This window comes from Blennius ocellaris, assembly GCF_963422515.1.
Source record: "Blennius ocellaris genome assembly, chromosome: 21".
Taxonomy (NCBI): Eukaryota; Metazoa; Chordata; class Actinopteri; order Blenniiformes; family Blenniidae; genus Blennius; species Blennius ocellaris.
Window position 1 is genome coordinate 6,744,060 of NC_137670.1, and position 22,944 is coordinate 6,767,003.

At 44.5% G+C, this 22,944-nt stretch overlaps 1 protein-coding gene across 1 annotated transcript in view; it reads left to right on the plus strand.

Moving 5' to 3' along the window:
• Positions 1-1,997: 1,997 nt before the first annotated feature.
• The window catches only part of LOC308145438 (BAR/IMD domain-containing adapter protein 2-like), a gene marked incomplete at its 3' end in the record, with an annotated part of 34,110 nt that continues 13,163 nt past the window's right edge, over positions 1,998-22,944 (plus strand). Inside the window, exons 1-5 of the mRNA XM_080516886.1 lie at positions 1,998-2,044; positions 6,441-6,527; positions 18,706-18,767; positions 20,031-20,102; positions 21,400-21,537. Of these exons, the coding sequence (XP_080373012.1) occupies positions 2,014-2,044; positions 6,441-6,527; positions 18,706-18,767; positions 20,031-20,102; positions 21,400-21,537 (390 nt within the window). The 5' untranslated portion in view covers positions 1,998-2,013. The remainder of the gene's footprint in view (positions 2,045-6,440; positions 6,528-18,705; positions 18,768-20,030; positions 20,103-21,399; positions 21,538-22,944) is intronic.

The following is a 22,944-nucleotide window of genomic DNA, read 5'->3' on the forward strand; positions in this document are numbered from 1 at the left end:
CTTCTTCTGCCTCCTGCTCCTTATGGAGTCATCTTCATCCTCTCCATCCTCTTCTTCCTCTCCTTTCTCTTCATCCTCTCCATCCTCCTCTTCCTCTCCTTTCTCTTCATCCTCTCCATCCTCTTTTTCCTCTCCTTTCGCTCCATCCTCTCATCCTCTTCATCTTCTACTCCCTCTTCATCCTAAAATATTCTTCTCAGACTCTCACACACTTTTCACCATAAAAAGGGAAATGTAGAAGTAATAAAATAAACATGTGTATTAAATCTAGAGTAACAGTTAGATAAATAAGATTAAAAGAGTTACATGAAGATAAAAAAAAAAAGAAATTCACATTAAGTTAAAAAAAAACAACCTAAACTGTAAAATCCTGACGTGCTCCACAAGATCTGAATGAAAAGTTGAGCTGAGGTTCTTTAACCAGCTTCATCTTTTCTGTCTCCACCTCCTCTGTCCTTTGTTCAACCCTCACTCTCTCCTACATCAGTCTTTTTCAGTCAGGAGAGAAACTCTGAGCGAGACGGAGGGTTGTTAAATTACTGGGTTTGGCCGGAGACGCAGCAGAAGTTAAAGGGCAACATGGACTGAGTCACTGCAGACACACTCAATCCGAGAAAATAAATACCCCGTGTTCATTTTTTTTTCTTTGAAAATTCAATGTTTTACTGATTTTCTCTGTTTTGATGACCAACAGAGTGAGAAAATGTTTTAGTTTTAAGCAAAAAGGTAATTAGCAGGAACAGTGCGCTCCGGCTTCGTGTGACCAAATGGAGGAAACAGTGTGTGCAGTGTCTGCCGCTGAGCTCAACCACTGCAGCCAAATCCCGCTTTTATTTTGATAGACCGTTGTGTGATGATGACGATCCAGAGAGCGCTGGACAAGCAGGAATAGAAGTCATGAAGCATGAAGTCTGTGCTTGTCTGAGTTTTAGACTTCAGGCTGCCACCGAATGCAAACACATATTAAAAATGACACTTTGATTCACGCTTGTGTTAGTTTTCCAATAACTTTTATCCCTTCAAGCATTTTATACACGTATTGAGATATCCAAGAGCGTTGTTGGGGTATTGCAAGATTCTTTTATGACTCAATTCATTTCGATTATATTTCTTAGTTCTCCTTTCTTGAGGCTACTTTCAACTTTCAATATCTGTAGGTCTTTTATATTGTGTCCACTCATGTTTGACTTTGCGCACATTTAAGATGTGATGCATCGTGCTGAATGTGGTCTCGGATTGGCCGGTCGTACTGGGAGCCGCGTAATTATTAGACATTGTATGTTGATGAGTTAGCTAAAAAACATGCAGCTGTTTTAACTGTCTATTTGGGTGAAACTTTAGACCAGCTAATAGGATTCCTCAAACTCCTCAAATCTGCATTTTTCCAGTTGTTTGGTATGTTGAGATTTTTTTTTTTTATATATATAAAAAGTTATTCCAAGATGTTTAGTCGAGAAAACTCCAGTTTCAATGGTGATTCAGAAAATTATGTCATCTGCATAGAGGCGTACATTCCTGTGGATTTTTACAGATACTCAGCATCTTAAACCTTGGGCTGTTTAGGATTTCTGGAAAACTTTAAAAACAACAGAAATCTGAGAAATTGAGCTTTTTATTCTTTGTTACAATGGCCTCTCTGAATTTTGCAATTTGACACAGAAGATTCATGATGGGTGTTACACGTTTTAACGTGAGCTTCTCATTGTGAGCCTAATACACGACACGATACCCTCCAATGGTTACTCGTTTCTCTCTCTTGGTTTTTGCTCCTGTCCTCATTTCGGGGAGATGATAACTCCTCTGTGCTCGCCTCTTCCTCTTCCTCAGATCAGCTGACTGAGTGTGTGTACCAGCGTGTGTGTCCGTGTCCTAGTAAAGACCGCCGTCGAGCACATGTCTGCGTTCGCGTCGGAGTCTGCCTCTGCTTGTGGACTAACTAAATCTTTATTTTTTTTCTTCCCCCTCCAGTCCATCATGGAGCAGTTTAACCCCTGCCTCAGGAACTTCATAGCCATGGGGAAAAGCTATGAGAAGGCGCTCACCAGTGAGTACAAACAGCCACTGCTCGGCTCAGTTCCCGTCCTCGTCTCTTCTTCCATTCCTCCAGTGGTCGCCGGGCAGAGGGTCAGCCGACCCGACGCTCGGTGCTGCTCGCTTTTAAATCCTTCTGACTCACCTGGAGCAGGGACGAGGCGTAATGACGACACGCCTACCAGAGGGAATGAACATTAACCCTTACATGCTGCTTGTATGTCAAGCCTTCAGAGTACAGACCAGGTTGATTTTGACCAATAACTCCTTCATAGTACCAAATCTAAATGAAAAAAGTAAGGAAATGTGTGTTTGATACTGCCAGGACTTATACTCTGGATCAAACATCCATTAAACGTCACATTTTTGTATACCGGTATTTCTGGTGACTTTTGAAAAAAAAAAAAAAAAATCAAATTACATTTATTTTATTATTACTGTCAAAATAGGAATAGACTTAAATTCTGTCTACGACGATGTGTAAAAGTTGAACGATAGCTTAGAGATGAACAACCGGGGTCGATGTCGTCTCCACGTCTTCCCTCCTCCAGACTGTCCCGGCTCATCCTAAATGTCTCCTCTGTCGTCCTTCGTCGTGTCTTTTTGTGGCGATTATATTTGTGTGTGCTTGAGTGGAATACAGGTGTGTACACATGCAGCTATGGCTCAAGGTTAAAGAAAAAAGTGGAGCATCAGACAGTGGGAAGTGGAACAGGAGGAAGAATAATGCTGCGTGCCCCCCCCCCCAACCCCCCGCGGGGCCGGGGAATTGGGGGCGGGCCGAGCGGGTTTCCAGGACAAGCAGGGAGACGGTGAAGTGGAAAAATAGGAGAAAAGTAGAGGGAAAGAGTGCGAGAAAAGTATGCAAATCCAAACAGAAATGCGCTTTATAATGGTCCTCTCGTCATGCCTTCCTGCATGGTTTTGGTCTTGCATGCCAGCAGGAAGCACAAACTTACATTTGAGCTCATTTATCGACTAAAAACATCTTTTGCAGTGTTCTGCGACCTCCTCAGAGGGACGTCTGAGCGGAGGTTTCCAGGATCATGTGTTCTGGTGGTGCTGCAGTGGTCGTTTGATATTCTGTGCACAGCGTTGAGCAGGGCTCTCCTTTCTTGTGCTCGGAGGGGAAATGCAGGGAAGACTCAGCAGCCCACAAGACAAATGAAGGAGGCTTCACTCTAGCCTGATAGATAAGGCTAAAAATAGCCCTGCGACTCCCTCAGTGGGGATTACGCTTCATCAATGCCAGACCGAGTGTAGAGCGGAGCGGTGCAGAGGGGAGCTGGACACCCTGCAAAGAAGAGAAACGCCAGTGCAGCTTCACATCTCGCGGGCCGGCGGCGGGACGCCACTCGCTCTGTGGCGTTGTGTGGCTCCGCGGTGGAGCAGCTTGGCATGCGATGATATCGTTTGATGCAGTTCGGTGTGGCTAGGAGCAGTTAGATGGAGCTTGATGTGTGACTGGGTGCACTTCGATGCAGCATGATGCACCTCGGTGCCGCCTGATGTCATTTGGTGCAGTTAAATGTAGCTTGATGCAGTTTGGTGCACATTCATGCAACTTGATGCAGCTTAATGAAGCTTAACTCGCGTAGCTTGATGTGGTTTGATGCAGCGTGACGCACGCTGACGCGGCTCGATGCACCTTGAGGCAGCTTGACGTAGCTTGATGCCGTTTGGTGCACTTTGAAGCAGCTTCATGCAGCTTTAAGTACTTGAAGAATTTTTTGTGTCTGGTCAACAGACGGAAATAGGTTTTTATGTTTTTATTATTTACTGCGTTATCATCACATTGGTCTCAGTTTACAACAAAAACAGCTGACTTTAATATAAAGCTGTTAGAGAATCCCTCAAGCACGAACATAATATGTCTGTATATTAATGATCTCAAATTTTAGTCAAAGTGCTACAATATTCACCTGAGTCTAACCAGCATGTACATCCAATACAATGACAGATTTATTTAAAAATAATGACCGTTTTAGTTAAAAACATCCCAAGTTCTTCTGCCCCAGTGGAGTTCATGGGGGTCAAAGGTCACTTGTCAGGGATCCACAGTCGTGACATGTCAGCTGTGGGATTTGAACCGACAACCTTCTGATGTGGAAAGTTTGAGAATAAAATGAGATGCAGCTGATCAAAGCTTCTATCCTCATGTTTCAATCACGCTGACACTCGCTGCTTTGTATCAATGTTCGAATCCTCTTTACAGACACTCCCTGCTCCTCTTTCTCCTTCTTCTTCTTGTTTTTCCTTCTTCACTTCCTCTTCTTCCTCCTTCTCCTCTTCCTGCTCCTGCTCCTCCTGCTCCCCCCCTCCTCCTCCTGCTCCTCTTCTTCCTTTCACCCTGCCTCACCTGTGTGCTGAGATTTTTCAGACCTGAGTTGGATTAGTCTCGCTCGCCCGGCCCTCCCATGCACTCTCTCTCTCTGTCTCTGTCTCTCTGATATCCCACTGGAGGCGGATAACACTCCTCACCTCCTCTCTGCTGCCTTCCTCTCCTTCATCGCAGTCTGGATAAAGAAGTGAAAGAAGAAAGTGTTGAGGTTATTGTTCAGTGTGTTTACAGACTCAGAGGCCAGACGCTCGTTTTATCTTCGGAACAATAACTTTGCATAGCGGTGGCCTCCGTTCACAGTCTCTGTGGCTCGGAATAGATTTCCCTTGTTTTCCCACCTTCCTCTCGCTGGGATCCTCCCGCAAACATCCGCCAAACCTTCATCCATGCTGAGCGGACGTGTCCTGTGCCGTGGTGACTGTCCCCGTGCAGCTCAGACCTGCTGATGTTCGAGGCTACCCTGTCCCTGTTTATGAGCCTCAATCACAGTCTCAACCTTGCTGAGACACTTCATTTGTCTGCTTTTTTCACTTTCACATGAGCTTCTTGCTACGTCAGCGTGTCATGTTGTTCAGGAATTTAAAGGTTGGGTTCACCCAAGTGACAAAAAAACTCTCAGTTGGTAACAGTAATATCCAATGTTATTGAGAGAAAGTCGACGTCCAAACTCGATGATGTACTAAAACATTTAATTAAATCTGAATAATTAACTAGCTAATGAACCGGCTAAAAAGATAAATGGAAAAATAATAATGGAAATACTTAAGTTCAGCTGAAGTTACATCAATTAGTGGAGGAAGAGCCTCTATATTTGGGATATTTGGGCTTCTCCCCTTTATGAGTGAATGGATCAATGAAAAGTTATGAGTGAATGAATGACTGAAAAGTAGAGCTAATTGCCATCTAAACTGTGGATACATGTTAATGCTAATTCCCAGGTATTGTGGATGCAGGCTAATGTTAATGCTACTCACAGTAAAACATTATTTGTATTGCTCTCAGGACGATTGAGTCAGTTCAGGATTACTGAGGCTCCTCCTGCAGTAAACAGGAGTCTAGAACAATAAAACAACTTAAACTGACTCACTGTTTTCTTCATAATAAGTAGTTGCTTCCTTCCAGTAGTGCTGTGACAGAAATCCACCACTTCAAAATGTGTCAGTCAACACTGGGACATGTGAAACCCGGGTCTCTTTTTAACCTGATTGCGGACGAGGTTGAGCTTTGATTTCATTTCATCAAGTCGCATTATGTCCGGTGCTGAATTCACGTGTTTTCATAATCTGCATCAGTATAATTTGTCTCTCTGCAGTGAGGGAGAGAAATGAGGTGGAGAGTTCTTTTGATGTCATCTGTTGGATGTTGTCGGGGGGTTAATGGGTAAATGAATGTTTGCCCCCTTTCTAGTGGTTGACGAGAGTTTTTCCCACTTAGAATCGGGACTTTTCCAACTCCCCAGTTACCGATTAAAGCGTCAGAAGAATCCTAAACTTCAGATGTTGTTACACTTTCAGATTGACTCTCAGGCTATTGGGGCTGATTTAATCTTGAATGCCTACTCGCATTGCGGCAGTTCTTCTTCCTTGGAGCTTTGAAACGGATCTCCCAAAGACGACAAACTTACCTCGGAGTTCCTCTCTGAATCAGCGTCATTTTGCTAAAGTAGCTCATTTGTTGTCGGTTTGAATGAAGGAATACATGCGAAAGATGTGATGAAAGTCTAGTGTTTTGGTGGATCTTGCAGGTAGAGACTGAAAACTTTGTATTATTTGCTCCCTTTAGCAGCTAGAGCAGTTTCTTCTGTAATTTGCGGCAGTAGCTCGTAGTGCAGTCTTTGAGGTTATAGTCTCTGCAGCTTCCCCCTCTGTTTCCTCTAGTTGCCTCCATAGAGCTTCTTCTTCCTCTGCTTGGTGTCCATTTCCGCCTGTCGCTCTTTATTTCCCATGCCCGACCTTGCCTCTCTGGGGAAGGGGAGGGTTGCAGGGGGACAGATGGGTTGCAGAGCTGAAGAAGTCCCAGTTTCCACTCTGCACCCTTGATCTGATGCCCAATGCTTCCATGTTTCCAGGTGTCACATATGCTGCAAAGGGCTACTTCGACGCTCTGGTGCGGATGGGCGAGATGGCCAGCGAAAGTCAAGGCTCTAAGGATCTTGGTGAGTCCTTGTAGTGGCCTTAGCGTCCCTGAAGGGGGTGGAGGGGGGTCTGCACAACGCAGATAGTGGTCGGGATGGTTCAGACTGTGAAGCAGAAGCAGCTGATGACCAACCTGAAACTGGACATACACGAACGCCCGCACACATGAAGATTATTTTAAGGTCATTTGTCTGTTGAAGGTACAATATCTGTAGTCAGAATACAAAGAAAGAACCTCAAAATAGAAAATCTGCATACCCAATACCAGTTTGTACCCCTAGGTGGAGTAGTGAGTTGCTCTGTCTCTTACATTCAGTCCAAGAACAGAAGAAGCAGTAGAATCGGATGTGAGAAACATAATTTACTGTTTGTTACAGCCAGTACACAAAAGCAGCATTATTGCACTCTTCCATACTGTCCCTTTAAATATTTTGGAGCTTATTTGATGCATTATCACCAAGTCTTGATTAGAACAGGATTAATCTGTGTGATTGTCACCGCATGCCCATTTGGTTAATCCCTCGTTTCCCCCGCATTGAGGCACACTTCCTGTTACCCAGCGTGTTGTCCGGTTTCGGTTGGATCAGCTCTGGTTCTGCTCACTCCGGTCGTACCTCTAGTTCTGAGTGCAGACAGGAAACTAGCACATCTGCAGGTAGGAACACCTGCAAGCAGGACGACACCTGTCGAGCCCCCGAAGACCCTTGTGACGAGGGGCAGGGGGAGTGACATCGCCATACGTTAGTCCTGGATGGCTGCAGTCGTTTGTTCTGACTCAAGATGGCAGGCATGGAGTGACTGAGCAGAGGTGGAGGAGGGTGAAACAGCGAGATCCGAAGCCGCGTCCATTATTCATGAGGAGATCATTGTTTTGGTGCTTCCTCGCACTTCTCCTGGAGCGCCATCACTTCATTTTCTCCTTCTGGCCGTGTCTCTCTTTTTCTTTTCTTCGTGTAAACACTCGAGCGACACGCTCAGTCCCACTTTAATTTCGAGATGTGAAAATATCATTACTTTCCCTTCATTCAGTTTCAGAGAGAAGTGCTTCTAGTGGTTTTCACATTTGGCTTCCACATGAACGTACTTCTGATACTTTCTGTGCAAAATCCAACTGAATTTCTGAAATTGTACACAATATAATTTCAGCAATAATATCATCACATGCTGAAGTGAGAAGTATAAAGAGTCTATACAGCTTTGGGCTAAAATGTATTGAACCGGAATTCTCACAAAACATCCAAACCAAGTGGTTCCCAGTCTGGATTCCAAGACCCACACCGGGACGTCAATGAGGGAGAATCCGAGGTTTTGTCTGATCTTAGGTCAAAACTGGCTGCCGCTAAACCCAAAGTGTAGCTTTTCAGCTACAGTGACAGACCGTGAAAGCTGGGCCTCACGATCCTTCTGACTTCTTGGGTTTTAACTAGGAGGTGTCAGAAAAGTTAGCACGGGGGATGAATGCCTTGTGGGGGTCGAGCGTTCACGGCGACGTCGCCTCTCGATCCTTCCCTGTCGGCTCTTCCTGTCATTGTGAAGCAGAATTCACCAAACGTTGGATCGTTCCCCCACTAATAGGGAACGTGAGCCGAGTTTCGATCGTTGTGAAGCAGGTTAGTTTAATTGTACTGATAACGTGTTGTCGCAATAGGGCCACAATTACCAGATTCTTCGTGCACCTATGAGGATGCATATAGATGTAGATGTGGTTGCCAGCCGTTATGTAAGTGGATGGGAGAAGCATCGTTTCAGTCAGCACATATCGGCTCGTTAACTATTGACTGCTCAGTGGCATCGTGAATGAACCGATCCATGCATTTGCATGAGAATTGCGTGCATCGTATGTAACATTTAGCATTGCGCGTTCTTCACCACGACGCACCGTCGTCCATCTGTACGTCCCGTCTCCTCGCTTTGCACCGTTTCGTGCTCGTGCTGCCAACTTTTTGTCTGCACGCCTGCATTTTGAGGGGGTTGCCTGACTGCCTGCCCGTTGTGCTCCTTTTTTGCAGTTTCTTTTCTCTGGCTGTCTAAGCATGACTCAGCACAGTGCCTTTAACTCAGCGCAGCCTCCCTCTGCCTCCGGTGAAATGACAGAGCAGAATGGCTCGATGCCGGCCGTCTGCACTTACCAGCATGTGCCCAGACTGAACGGAGAGACGGATAAAGAGTGTTTGTGGGGGTTCATGTGAGGTTATTCCCAAGCTTAAAGCATGTTCCGCTTTGACTTTCAGCAAATTAGCTGCCAGAGAATGTGGAAATGTGGTGTAAGGAGGATTCAGGTGGAGGTGTCTCAGGTAATCTGCAGGTGAAAATTAGTAGGTTGGTAGAGCAGCGTTTCATGGAGCTTTGAAGTGTTGCATTGTATCTCAGCAGCTAGAATTTGGTTAAAGATGGTCTTGAACCACGTTGTTCTCTGTGTATCGGCAGTGTCGGGAACAATGCACGACTTTTAGCAGCAATCGTCTCGTATCTGATTACTATATTGTAATTCATTCGGCTGTCGGCAATAATGCGTTAAAACATGAAGATGCTCGGATGTGAACGACTTAATTTGTTCATTTGAACCAGCCTGCATCCACAGCAGCTGTGATTAGCATTTGCATGCTAAATAGCAGTTAACATCTGCATGTTGGTAGTTTTGTTGCTGCTTATTTTCATTATCATTGCTTTATAAATTTGTTTCATTCAAGATGTCCTGAAATCCATATTATAGAGCATCTTCCCCCCACTAGCTGATGTAACTTCAGCTAACATCCACATCATAAAGTTTTATTTTGTGGTTGTTTTTTTTGTTTAGTTCCAGTAGAGGCTGAGGGGATATAACGTATAATCATCCATGCAGTGCTCTGGCTCACACTTCATAACCAATCACTGAAGGCAGTTTTATGAAATTAGCCAATTTGGGATGGTTGAGAATTGAGTTGGGATTCCTTTCAGGTGGTGGAGTCGGGGTGGGGGGGGGGCTCTCTGTCAATTCTGGTGGAATGAAAAATCTGCACCTTTGCCGACTGTACTGGAAACAATAGAAGTGAATGAGCACTTTGAGATGAACTGTGACACATTGGAGCTGCATGTGACTGGGAGAGAGGAGGAGGAGGAGGAGGAGGAGGAGGAGGAGGAGGAGGAGGAGGAGGAGGAGGTGGTGGTGGTGGTGGTGGTGGTGGTGGTGGTGGTGGTGGTGGTGGTGGTGGTGGTGGTGGTGGTGGTGGTGGTGGTGGATAGCAGGACTGCTCATGAATTAGCCCACACTGAATGGACACCAGTTGGCGTGGCATCTTAACACATTGTGGGTTATCAGATGAGCTCTCTCTTTCGCTCACAGTGAAACGTGTGCTCTTCTTGGAGCGTACGCGTCAGTGTTTCACCCTGCAGCAGACTGTAGCTGCACATACTGAACATAATTGTGGAGTTTCGACTGACATATCTCCACAAACCAGAGCAGGTGTCTTCTGCCGTGGAATGTGAGGAAAACACAGCAGGTTGTCGGCAGTGGTATGTCGTGAAGACCCAGAGTTGCTCAATAACTCCCGTTGAGGATGAAACGTAGACCGTTTACATATTGTTTCCTCTGAATCTGGAAGGATGCACAATTTGTAGATTTTACTGATAATTTTTGAACAATTACCACTGCTGAGCTCTGTAAATATTTTCATACTTTTGCTCGTCGTCTCCTTATTTATCTAGGATGGATTATGGTGGCTGACACTGATTAACGGGATTACACCACACGCGCGCGCGCACACACACACACACACACACACACACACACACACACACACACACACACACACACACACACGCTTGTGTATACACAACCAAATGTCAATTTATACACACAAAATGCACGCATTTATACAGAATAAAATACACTAGAATATGTTTATACACAACAAAACACGCACTTTTTTTGTAGACTACAAAACATACATTTACTGTATACACAACAAAAACACGGGTTTTATACAACAAAAGGCACACATTTATACACAACAAAATACACTCGCACGTGTTCCCACACAACGCACACACCTTTATTTACAACAAAAACCCATTTATATACAACGATCAGGCACACAAACATGTTTGTCTGTACACAACAAAAACACATATGCATGTTTGTGCACAACACACACACACACACACACACACACAATGTGTAGTTGTGTTGTTTGTCCTTGTCACAGCTGCAGCAGCACAGGAAAAGGAAGCGACGCTCCCGTCCGTCTCACGGCCGCCGCGCTGCACCGTGGGCGCCGTGATGCTCCACGTCGTCCCACTCATCCTCTCCTCTTTCACTACGGCTCTGTGCGTGTCTGCCGACGCCCCCGCATTGATGTGGGAGCGCAGGCAGCCCCGAGAGAACACGCTCCTAAAAATAGAGTGAATGAAACACTCGACTGGAGCTCCGGAGGATGAAGGAGGAGACTCGGAGTACGAGGCTCCATCTGCAGCCCAAACATGGTTTGTCGGTGATGTCAGCACGGCTGAAACCGACACCGGCTTTTCCTTCCGTATACTAAATATGGGCATCGGTGCAGGAAAAAAAAGAAGGAAGCTCCTGCAGTTCCGGTTCCCCTCCCTGCTCATATAAGGGCTCCCTCATTCACATGCAGGAGCGGGCAGAGGTGGTATTGGCTCTGATTCGTGCTCCTGATGCCTCCAGTTAGCTTCGCTTTACATAATCTGCTGTAACAACATGCTGTCACATCAGTGCAGCTTTTGGTTTCACATTCCACATCCACCTGTCCTCCTCCGGTCCGTCTGTGCAGCCGGGATCTGATGGAGCACTGGATCCACGGAGGCGCTTTAAAATTTAATTCAACCTTTCATCGAACCAAAGAAGCCTCGCCGAGTATCCCGATGCACGCGGGGAAAGATAAGAGTGACTTACATAACATGGAGAAAAGGCATTACACAACATACTGTGTGAAATATCAGATTTGAACTCCATTTTTAATTTATCAGCCGATACCCCAGAAGGTTTCTCGGCATATAAATCAAATATCTATACTTTTAAGTGTGTTTTCTGCTCCCGTCCCTGATTAAAAATGTACCAACAGTTATTTAATCCTCAGATTAATATTAATCGAACAAAACTATTAATCGCACTCCTGCAAATGTTCACCCCTCCTGTTAAAAATCTGCTGCTGGTGATCAGCTCACTGGACGACACGACTGCATTCAGCTTCAGTCTGTTCAATTCTAGTCTGTTAATATGTTCATGTTTATAGCGTAGTATTCTCTGAGCGCACGTGTGTGGTTTCATGGCAAAACAACCAACAATCCACTCATGGCCCAACATGCTAACGACATGGCTGCCGTGTTCTTATAGACGGACACTGTTTTCAGAACATTGATGTGCGAAAACGAGTTTTTGCTTGAAACGTTGTCGTGCGACGGCGCCGTCCTGGATCACGCAGCAGCAGAAGGAACTGCTTTCAGAGTCGGATCGGAGAGGATCTCTCTGGTTTAATTCTCCCCTCGTTTGCCTGAAGTGATGACTTTCCATATGAGGCAGAAGTGTTTCGAGTCTCCGCCGTTGTGGCACAGCAGGACGTCTGCAGCAAGAAACACAAGCTCCCTCAAAGCAGAGATAAATGAACTTGAAGATGAAAGAAATAATAACCACTCTGGAGCGGAGATGAGAAACAACAGCCTTTGTGACGCTCTGAGATTAAAGATTGTTTTATTTTCGAGTCGCTGAGCGAAACTCTTCCACTACATTGTTCTGCTGTTTCTCTCACTGTGTCTCGCTTGAGATCTCACGCTGCGGCTTTGAAGGAGAAGCAGTGACCTCTCTGTAGCCTCATTTTTCGGAGGGCATTACAAGCTGAATTTCCCCCGAGCTTCAACCCCAATCTGAATTCAGCCGGCATCATTGTGTGAAGAGGAAACTGCAGCGCAGGAGCACTCCTTTGCCTGCCCCCCCCCCCCCCCCCCCCCCCTCCCCATTTTTCTACAAGCTTTGTCATCTTCACTGCCTCACAAAGACGAGTCACTCCTCCCACGCTCGCTTTTCCCGCAGTCATGTGTAACTGTGACAGACTTGTGGTGACAGGTCTGGGGACATATCACTGGGACTGTCGGGGCACACGAAGGCCCAGGTGGGATGACGGCGCCGATGAACCGTAACGGTGCGATCACTGACAGTGACACTGAATTGAACCATTTTCTCTTTGTGGTGAATCGACATACGTAGCTCATTTCAACAAGATTCACACGATCAAGAAGTTGTTATCCCCCTAAGGATATGTACCCTACCCGTTTATAGGATTCTACTAAAACTTTGACTCTGGTGGTGTGTTCGGTATCTGTCAGCAGTGATTCACGAACGTGTCCTTGGATGGAAATGACTCATTGATCCAGACGATCACATTGTGGCTTCACAACAGACCAGACGTCAAAGAATCCCAAATGAATCTGACTTTCTTAAGATGCCAGTTGAGTACGAGTAGAGGATGCAATCGTTTGACAAGCAAGACGTCAGTGCCAGAATCTGCATTTCCTACATCAAGAAGTGTTGGCCTCTTTGTCTCTCACCTGTATTTTCATTCCACACTTGAGTCATCTTGCCTTTTAAATTACCAAAACCCAGGTAACCATGATGAGCGACTAAGCCTTCCTTTGTCCGTCTGCTCCTCATCATAATGGCTCCACAGAGCCAATTCCACCTTTCCTCTTCCTGCCTCCGCCTGTTATGGAGTCCCTTCTCCTTGAGTCACCCCGTCAGCGGAAGAAACCAGAAACACGTAATGAAACAGACACATAAGAAAGAAGGCGGCGAGATGGAGACAGCGGTGAGCTCTTGGCTCATTAGAGACCTTCGGAAAAAAATCTCTGCTCCAATCAAAACGTGGCTGCTGACTGAGCGTGCCCGACCCAGCTCCGACTCTTTGATCCCCCCCCCCCCCCCACCTCCGTCAGCCGCACCGCCTGTCCCGAGTGCTCATTCGTCAGCACTTTATTTTAGCCGCTCGTCTTTTTGTGAGGGCCAGTCGAATCGTGAAAGGAGCCCGGTGAAAGGATCGTGGGGTGTTCAAGCAATGATAATGGGGCTTAAATAACGTGCTCGGCTGGGTTTGTCCATCTGAAGTTAACTATAATAATGAAACACCTGCTCAGGGTCCTTGAAGATGCAGCAAAGCGAGTCGTTTTCATAAACGACAGTCAGATTTTATGTACGTCCTCCTATCATCAGCTTTCATTTCTCTCGCCATCACCCAGCATGTAACGATAACGTACTGTAACCAAATAAATCATGCAAAAAATACACATTTCTTTAGCGATAGAACCCTCCAATTTTCATATATGGCATTGGCTTTACATGTTCGAAAGGGGGTAGAATCACTATTATTCAGTTTGCACAACACTGGAGTAAAATGGAGATTAAATGTTGTTTTTCCTGCATCAACACAAACTCTCCGTCACTTTGTTGTGGAGCAGATGCTTAAAATGTAAATACTAATAAGGCATTGTGTCTGCGGCGGTGGAAAAACCTTGCGCATCGTCCTCGGGGGGATGTTTCTACGCCGCCCGGCGTTTAGCGGAATTAAAGAGCAGAGAGCAACAACAATGGCGGTGTCAGTCATAGCAGCTCCGAGGAGGACAAATCTCCCCGCAGCACCTTGTTGTCCCTCCGCCGCGGCTTTCCGGGGATTAAAAGACTGCTTGTTTGCCGTCAGGCCGCTATAATGTTCATCCCCCGCCGAGACAGAAAACACCTTCTCTTTGCGGCGTTGCGCGGAGAGGTCGTGGTAACGAAGCCTGGCCACTGCCCTGCAGTCGGAGCTGCTCGGACTGCGTTGCACATTTCGGTTGATTAGTTTGTGTTTTGCAGGGTTTATTCTGAAAATGGACTTCACCCCGGTCTGGTGGCTCGTCAGCAATCCGTCGTCTTTTATTCTGCTGATTCGGCGCTTATTTCTGCTCCACGTGTGCCATAAACCTCTCAACCCAGACTTAACCTAATCTTATGAGCATTACACAAACAATAACATACTTTTATTTTTTTTCATTTTATAATAAGATACTAATGCAGTGGCGAGACGACTGAAATGGCAGAGAAGTTTTGCGAGATATTTCACGGGATAATCAGCGTTTGAACGTGCGCTCTTTTTAATTGTGCGGAGTGCTCGCAACAATGCTCCACTTTAGAGCTCCGTAGTTGTGATCGGCTCTGATTAACCGTAAGCAGCTTACTTTTTTGAGAGGAAGTCTGATATTTCACAATGCGGGGTGGAGAGATTTGGGATTAGATGGTGTGAAGCAGAACATCCAGGAATTTGGGGACCGTCCAGGTGATGAAAACCAGCAGAACGAAGGTCTTTAATCAGGACAGAGTGGCGCTGTGAGGCCCGACGGCTCCGTGCGACCGTTTCACTTTCTGTTTTTGTTTTAAGGGTAATGTCCATTCGCTGAACTTTGGGAATTCACCAGATGGACAAAGAAATCTGAAACCAGCCGATCTGAGCTGATAACTCGGGACTGTATGTGTGACTTTGTTTCTCTCTAGCTCCAGATTTCGACAGTTATTGTGGTGAGAGGTTCACTCTTAGAGCTGATGATAAAGGAGAACTCTTTGAAAACTATGACCCAAGTTGTAAATTATTAGAAAAAGGTTTAAAAAAAAAAAAAAGGTCATAAATCTCATCTCTACGAAGAGAGCCACAGCTTTTCTAAGAAGCAATCTCAATATCATTAAAAAAAACTCAAGGTGAAATGAGTGTCAAGTCTATTAAAAAGGACAATATTGTGCTTTTTGATTGGTCAAATAACACTGTATCATGATAGGACTTAGAATAAGGTGGGAGAAACGAATTTAGCATAAACATATGACAGTTTGTGTGAAGAGTAATTCAACTTAATTAAATTGGGGATCAAAACTGGATTTCAGACCATAATCAGACTTAAGTTCTAATAAAAACATGCCAAAGCTGAAATCCAGACGTCATGCTGCCGCTTTTGGTTGTTATTATTAAGGCGGCTTTGAATGCAGCTGATTGAAAGATGTGACAGTGTTGCTCTTTGTTCCAATTCCAGCAGTGAAATAAAGTAAAAGGACTGAAAACATGATGAAAATTGTTAATTTGAAGGCAAAGTTGCTGAAACTAAACCCTCCAAAAAATCGCCTCTAAAAAAAACAGATGGGTCCAGACAATCTTATGGCTTTTGAACAAACCTACTGCAACTTCTAGAGTCGAGACCAACTTATCAGGAAGAAAAGCTTTGTGTCGAAGTGTTTTGTCCAGCTTGTGTCTCACTGTCACGGTGTTAGTGTTTCTTCACTGGAAAAGTGTTGCTTATTACCCTAAATTCAACAGTTACTTTGGTGAGAAGTACCATCTCAGAACTGATAATAAAAAAAATAAAATAAAAAAAAAGATCTCGTCGACTTTCCCATCAAAAGAAATGTTTGTCACTTTCCACCAACCCAAATTCTTCTGGAACAGATCACATAGCTTGTAAATTTATTTATGTAGTTTTGCAAAACGTACATTCATGACGTTTCATGACTACAATTAAGAATTAATTTGTCTGTTTTAGCTTTTGTAGGCATTTTGAACTCTTAGAAAAGCGAATTTCAATAAACATCAGTTAACAAGCAAGAAACTAATCTTTATATATTTACCAAGGCTCCTTTAATAAAACAGTCTAACTGTGTCCCTCTGGCTTGATCCACATTACTTTAATTGAGCGAGTGTCTGATGGAGTTATTCTGGACCGGTGTCCGGAGCCTGTCGAAGGCCGGTGGCGGTGTTATTAATAAATGGTTAAGAAAGGAGGGAGTGTGTGTTGGGTGCCCTCCAAGAGTCAGAGGAGAGTTTGAAAGAACGGGTCGGTGCATTTATCTGCCTCGATGCCCCGAAAAGCCCCGCTGGTTCTGCAGCAGTGAAGCCCTTTGAGCGCTCGGCCATTTTCATGAACAGATGGGGGTGGGGGTGGGGGGGGGTTGGGGGCTGTGTGTATTTGTGTTGTGAGTCACATTTCTACTCAGATTTTACATATATATATGTGTGTGTCTGTGTGACATTTTTGATTGTTTTGCAGCTGGAGGTGCAGGGTGATTTCAGTAAATAGATTCTTTTATTGCTTCTGACGGTGTTCAAGATACAAGCTGTTCTCCACATCGGTTCTTGGTCCCAGAAAGTGGTCAGAAGGTTTTACCGACATGTGAAAGTGTGACGTTGACCTCGGAGCAGGAAAAACCCAGAAGAAGGTGCTTGGGTCCTCGGTTGGGAACCTTAAATGTACAGCCAGCAGGTTAGCTTGTTAGCTTTGGTAGACTTCTCTGCACCCTCCACGGAGGCGGGGTTTAAATCCTAAACAAACTTTTCTATTGGCTGCAGACTGAGGACACGCCCTCGAGTACACGAGGGTCATCAGGCGATCGAGACGGTTTTACAGAAAAAGAGAGTTTGTATTCTGATGGGGAAAATATACTGATATTGACCTCAGATCAAGAGACAATAAGTCCACAGACATGACATAAAGGCTGAGAAGAAGCATTTTTTCATTCCGTGGCATCTTTAAAATCAAATTTAAACCAAGTTTTTTTTAAAGTAAACACACATCCACACACTCGTTTCTTCCACCTCTGCTTCCACCTCCTGCTCTGACCTTTCTAAGTCCCTGCAATGACCGCAGCACTTCCATTAAGCTCATTAATCCTGCGCAGGCAGCCCACTCTCGCCGGTGCTCCCTCCTCCTGCCTGAAACTGAGAAGTTTCACCATTTCATTGTTATTCTGGGGATAAAATGTATGCGATTCACAAAATATTTAGATAATACGGTGCCCCAATGTTTTTGGAATGGGAATTGCATTGCAGTAACTCTTCTTCAATTAATGAAGCTGTTTCACTTTCATTTCTTTTGAATTTGGTATTCTTGCATACAATGCCCATTCCCCAAAAAGTTGGGCCGCTGTGTTGATTGTAATAAAAATTTAAAAAATTTAAAAAAAGAACGAAACAATCTTATTCCCAATAGAAGATGAACAACATGAAATATGAGCTCATTTTTAATTTGATGGCAGTAAAACATCTCCTTAAAATATGTATGACTAAAGTTAATTTAGTTTATATTTACATCTAACACAGTGTCATTTTTAAGAGTTTGGGTTTTAATATCAGCTCAGAGCAGTGTATCGAATCCACTGTTGTTAAGCTCCTTTTCCCAACTTCAACTGCTACTGATTTCTCCATACAAAGATAAGATGTCTGATATGGATCTGCTTATTAAACAGTCATTTGTTAGTGAAATATATGCCGTTTTAAAGCTGCATGTGGACCAAGTTAACGTGTCAAAATGTGTCCTTGCAGTCGGAAATATGAGAAATCAACTGTCAAAATAGTTTCTCTGCACTGTTTTCTTTTAATTTGACAGGATAGAGTTTGTTTTTTTGGTAACGTCAGCATGATGAAGTCAGTATTTGTGCTGCCTTAGAGAAGCACAGTGTGTAAATAAGTGCAGCCTTTGACTAACTGCCTGTCTGAGTGTGTTTTTTCTCTGTGTGTCTCATTTTTCTCGGGGTAGTTTTGATCTGTCACTGTCTCTCCAGGTCTCTATCCCTCTGTTCTTTGCTCAAACTAGATCTTTTTGTTTCCCTTTTTTTTGTTTATTTATTTATTTTTTACAATGCATTGCATATTCAGAAGAGGCAGCATGTAGGTACCTTAAATCAACACGCACCTCTCTGGCTGCATGAATCACCCTTTACTTTCTTATCTTTTGTCTTTTTTTGTAGCTTTTTTTGGTGTTTTTTCTCCTTCCTGTTATAGTACGACATATGTTTCAATGCAAGGATGAAAACATATTGGAGGCTTTTATTTTGTTATTACTCTGTGTGTATCTTAGCAGTAGTCTCGTAAGCTCTGTTCAGTAAAATCTGTTATGATTTCCAGCACTTTCATCTCTGTAGGTTTTCTAGATGAACTCTTTGGTTCTTCTTGGTTTTGTCTGTGCTGCACATCCTCATTCTTTTTGATTTGAGACGTCTCATCCTGTCCGTCCGTCGTCGTCGTCGTCCCTCCTCCCCACACACACAGCACACTCTGTCTCTCATCTGTCCCGTGTGGCTGCATGGTCTGTCTCTCTCTTCCTTCCTGCACGTTGTTTGTACTGTAGCCCCCCACCCCTGTCCAACTTTAGGACCCCCGCCTCGGGGTGTTTACGCTCTGTCTTCTTGTCCTTTCTCTGCAGGGGAGGTCCTCTTTCAGATGGCCGAGGTGCACAGACAGATCCAGATCCAGCTTGAGGAGATGGTGAGCATGTGGTGGTGATGCTCAGCGAGCCGGTATACAAACACACTGCTGCTTCATAGGATTCACGTATTGCTGCGACTATAAAGACCACCAGGATTATAACACAGCATCTCTTTTATGAGGTTCAAAGTGCATTCTGTATGATATATCATCTATGTACAGTTTCTTTGTGAGGCGTTCAGGGTACAGTGTCATCTACACACAGTTGCATGTGCGTTATTCAAGTTACATCCATACAATGTATAATGTACAAACAGTTTGCATGTCAGGTATTCAAGGTTCATCGCGATAATGTAAAAAAAAATGTACGAACTGATAAACGATGAAAACACCTGAAGTTCCACTTCGGCTCAGTCCATCTAATTCCTAATAAGTGTTTGAAAGAGCAGGAGAAGTTCAATATAAGACATGAAACGCAACAGCTGAGTGTCATTTTAATGGCCATTTTTCTTTATTTAACAAGAACTGGTGGATCAAAGCTATATTTAAGTCAATTGTTATGTATTTTTAGTCACTTTATGAACAATTATCTAATTTCATAGTGAAAGAATTGCATGTCGGGGATTTAACCAGTGGTCTGATGTCATAAACAGTATGTAAGGGGTTCATTCAGAGCCCCTCTCTTTGCTTCTCGTTCGTTTCTATCTTCTGATGGCAGCAGTTTGTTTACTGAGCCTTTGATACTTCACAAAATAACAGACCGACTGTCACGGACAGAGTAATTTGGTCAATTTCAGGAATATTAAAAGGTGACGCTGAGTCAAAGGAGGGAAAGAGTGAGCCTCAGCCGGCCTCTTTCGTCATGTAAATTGTCCTTAAAAAATGTTTTGAAATGTGAAAAGTTCAAAGCTGCAATGAGGATTTTCGTGTACCTGGCACTCTCACATCACAGGACTAATGTGGGGCCGTGTTCAGGAAAATGTCCCGACTTTTTAAAGTTATTATGTGTTAACAATGGTCACATAGTTTATTGTTTTGCTGCTCTGACTCAATAACTGAGACTGTTGGTTAGTGGGAGGAAGATCCTCTATAAGCTGGACGTTAGAGGGAGGAAGATGCTCTATTATACGACTCCATCAGTGGAAACTGTCGAAAAACAAAACTTGATTTCAAATATTGTTCAAAACTAGATCCACTAATTATTTTAGCGCACATGCAACATCTATATTTTTCTGAATGCAATATGAGTCGTCGTCCCCCCCCCCCCCCCCCGGAGTGAAGCGTCTGCTTGCTCACTGGAGCGCTCTCTTGTTTGTCCCGCAGCTGAAGTCTTTCCACAACGAGCTGCTGACGGAGCTGGAGAAGAAGGTGGAGCTGGACGCCCGCTACCTGAACGTGAGCATGGCCTCTCTTACACCTGTCAAAATGCTATAAACTGCTTTGCGGACAGCTTTTAGACGGTTTTCTACCCGTCTTTTTTGGGATAAAAACACAACAGTTTACACCTAAAGAATTGATTTGACTGTTTTTATTCAGAGCACTAAACACATGTTCAGACTCATTGTGTAACAGGCTCAATCTTCTGTAAGCTCATATAAAGCAGCATCTCTAGCAGTTATGATCCTCCCTGTGGAGCGACTTATAGGAAAGATAGTGTGAACCATGCTTCAATAAAAATCACTGGCTTCTAGACAACATTCACAGTCTCATTTCTCCTCTGCACCTGGTTACATAAATGACGCCCTACTCTGCTCTGAGAAACATGAGTCATTCTGTCATCAAGTGTTTTATAAATTAGGTGGTTTGGATGGATCAGTGCATGAAAAGATGCAAAGTTATGTGGATGATGAGGGAGGACATTATTGGTAGATGGATGCAATTATGTAAACTGATTTATAAATAGTTAAATTGATGGATCCATTGTTGGAAGTAGAAGTGTGCGAAGGTGGATGCATAAAACACGACAAATGGATCTAAAATATTCTGATTATATACAGGCGGCATGTTGGGAATCTTCTGGGATGGCTCAGGAGAGGTAGAAAAAAAATGACGTATTTAATTCAAAACAGATGCAAAACTGCCATTAAAGGTCCCATATGAATACAAATTCACTTCATAATGGTTTTCTGACAAAGAGATGTCCCTATAGCCTGTGTATGAGAATCCAGGAGTGAAGACAATTTGTCATCTTCCTCACTTTTTGCTGCATTTTTTAGTGAGCGTGTGCTCATACAAGCAAATCAGAGATTTTCCCTTCATGACATCATGCAGGGAAATAACCACTCCCTCTAGTAGAGGATACTTGCTTTGATCCTCTCGTTGATATATGAGCTCTACCCTCTAAAATTGATTATGAGGGAGCACCATTTTTTCTCCTGGTAATTGCTACTGGAAACAGCTCATTAGCATTTAAAGGAACAGACACGGAAACGTCCTGTTCTCAGTCGAGCTCACTGGAGTGACTTTTAGGCTGGCTGAGACTGACGACCAAGGTTGGATTTGGGGCAGTACACATTGAATACCATGTTGTTTGACCTCTGACACCAATCGGAAGTTGTAGAAAAACTGTATGATATGGGACCTTTAAAGATATTTGGGAAGATTGTGATTGGTGGAATTTACCTCCCTGGAGCAAATTCATCACATTGGAGTTTTTCTCCACCCCATACTAACTTTGTGCTGCCCCCCTCAGGCGGCGCTGAAGAAGTACCAGATGGAGCACAAGAGCAAAGGCGAGAGTTTGGAGAAGTGCCAGGCGGAGCTGAAGAAGTTGCGCAGGAAGAGTCAGGGCAGCAAGCACCCGTCCAAGTATGGAGACAAGGAGATGCAGGTCAGTTTGTGTGTGTGTGTGTGTGTGTGTGTGTGTGTGTGTGTGTGTGTGTGTGTGTGTGTGTGTGTGTGTGTGTGTGTGTGTGTGTGTGTGTGTGTGTGTGTGTGTGTGTGTGTGTGTGTGTGTGTGTGTGTGTGTGTGTGTGTGTGTGTGTGTGTGTGTGTGTGTGTGTGTGTGTGTGTGTGTGTGTGTGTGTGTTGGTGTGTGTGGTGTGTGTGGTGTGTGGTGTGTGTGGTGTGTGTGTGTGGTGTGTGTGTTGTCTGGTATTGTGTGAGAGGAGTGATTTATAGATCCTGCCGGCCTGTTCTCGTCAGATCGATGAGGACTGAAGCAGATGTCTGGCCTCTGTAGTTGGCGAAGCGTCCGTATGGTTAGCTGCAGGATGGCCGGGTAGAAAAATGCACGACAGCCGTTTGTGCCAAGAAAACATGCTGGATCTGGCTCTCGGCCAGCAGGAGGCGCACACACACCTGCCAGTCAGCTTCCAAAGAAAAAATTAGCTTCCCATAATTCACTCTGCCTCCGTCACAAGGCTCTCGGCCCACCGGCGTCTCACAGACGTCTGCCTCCCTCTCATGGGGTTTGAGCTTCAGTGCGTATGCTGATGGTTGAGGGCCTTAAATCCCCCCCCCCCCGGACAGGTACACTTAAAAGGTTTCTGCTCAGATTCACACTGTCCAACATGAACAAACACGAAGGTTTCCAATGTGTTCCAATGTCACATGTAAACATCAAAATTTGCACCGCAATGTTAGAGAAAATGATACTAATTGTTCGAGTCTATTCTGCTCCAGACGTCTACGGGACAGCTGTGAACACTTCCGTCTAACGCAGTCCAAATCAGCTCAATTCGGCCTCCCGATATTTTCTACATTATTAACCAGGAATGAAAGCAGATGAAAGTTGCGGAAAATATGGAATTTAAGAATCAAATTCAAACTCGTTCTTGTCCGTTTTGAATATCAATTAGGAGAAGATTACACTGTTTTCAGCTGCAAACTATGCGATTTTAGGTTTGCTGTGTGCAGATGGCGTGAGTCGAAGAATAAAACGTCATTTGCGTGCGCCATACATTGGTGCAAAAGAAGTTTGTGGCACATGAACGGAGCCCTGAAGTAGGACCGCAGTTTTATAGCCGAGGCCAAAGATATCGCCACGATTCTCTTAAGATGGTTTAATTTCGTCTGGGACGGCTGAAAATCTCAGTGTGTAGCGGACATAAGACAAGTATTGACAACAGTCCTGTACCTGCCAGCGTCCTCCTTCAGCGGCACTCATCCCCGTTGCATAATGTTTGTTGATAAGTGGATCAGGTAAATGGGTTGAGTGAGGCATATTTTCCCTCTGTTCAGGTAACGGGCTGAGTGGAGGCGTGATTAGACGCCGCGGGTCTCCGCGGTCCTGTCT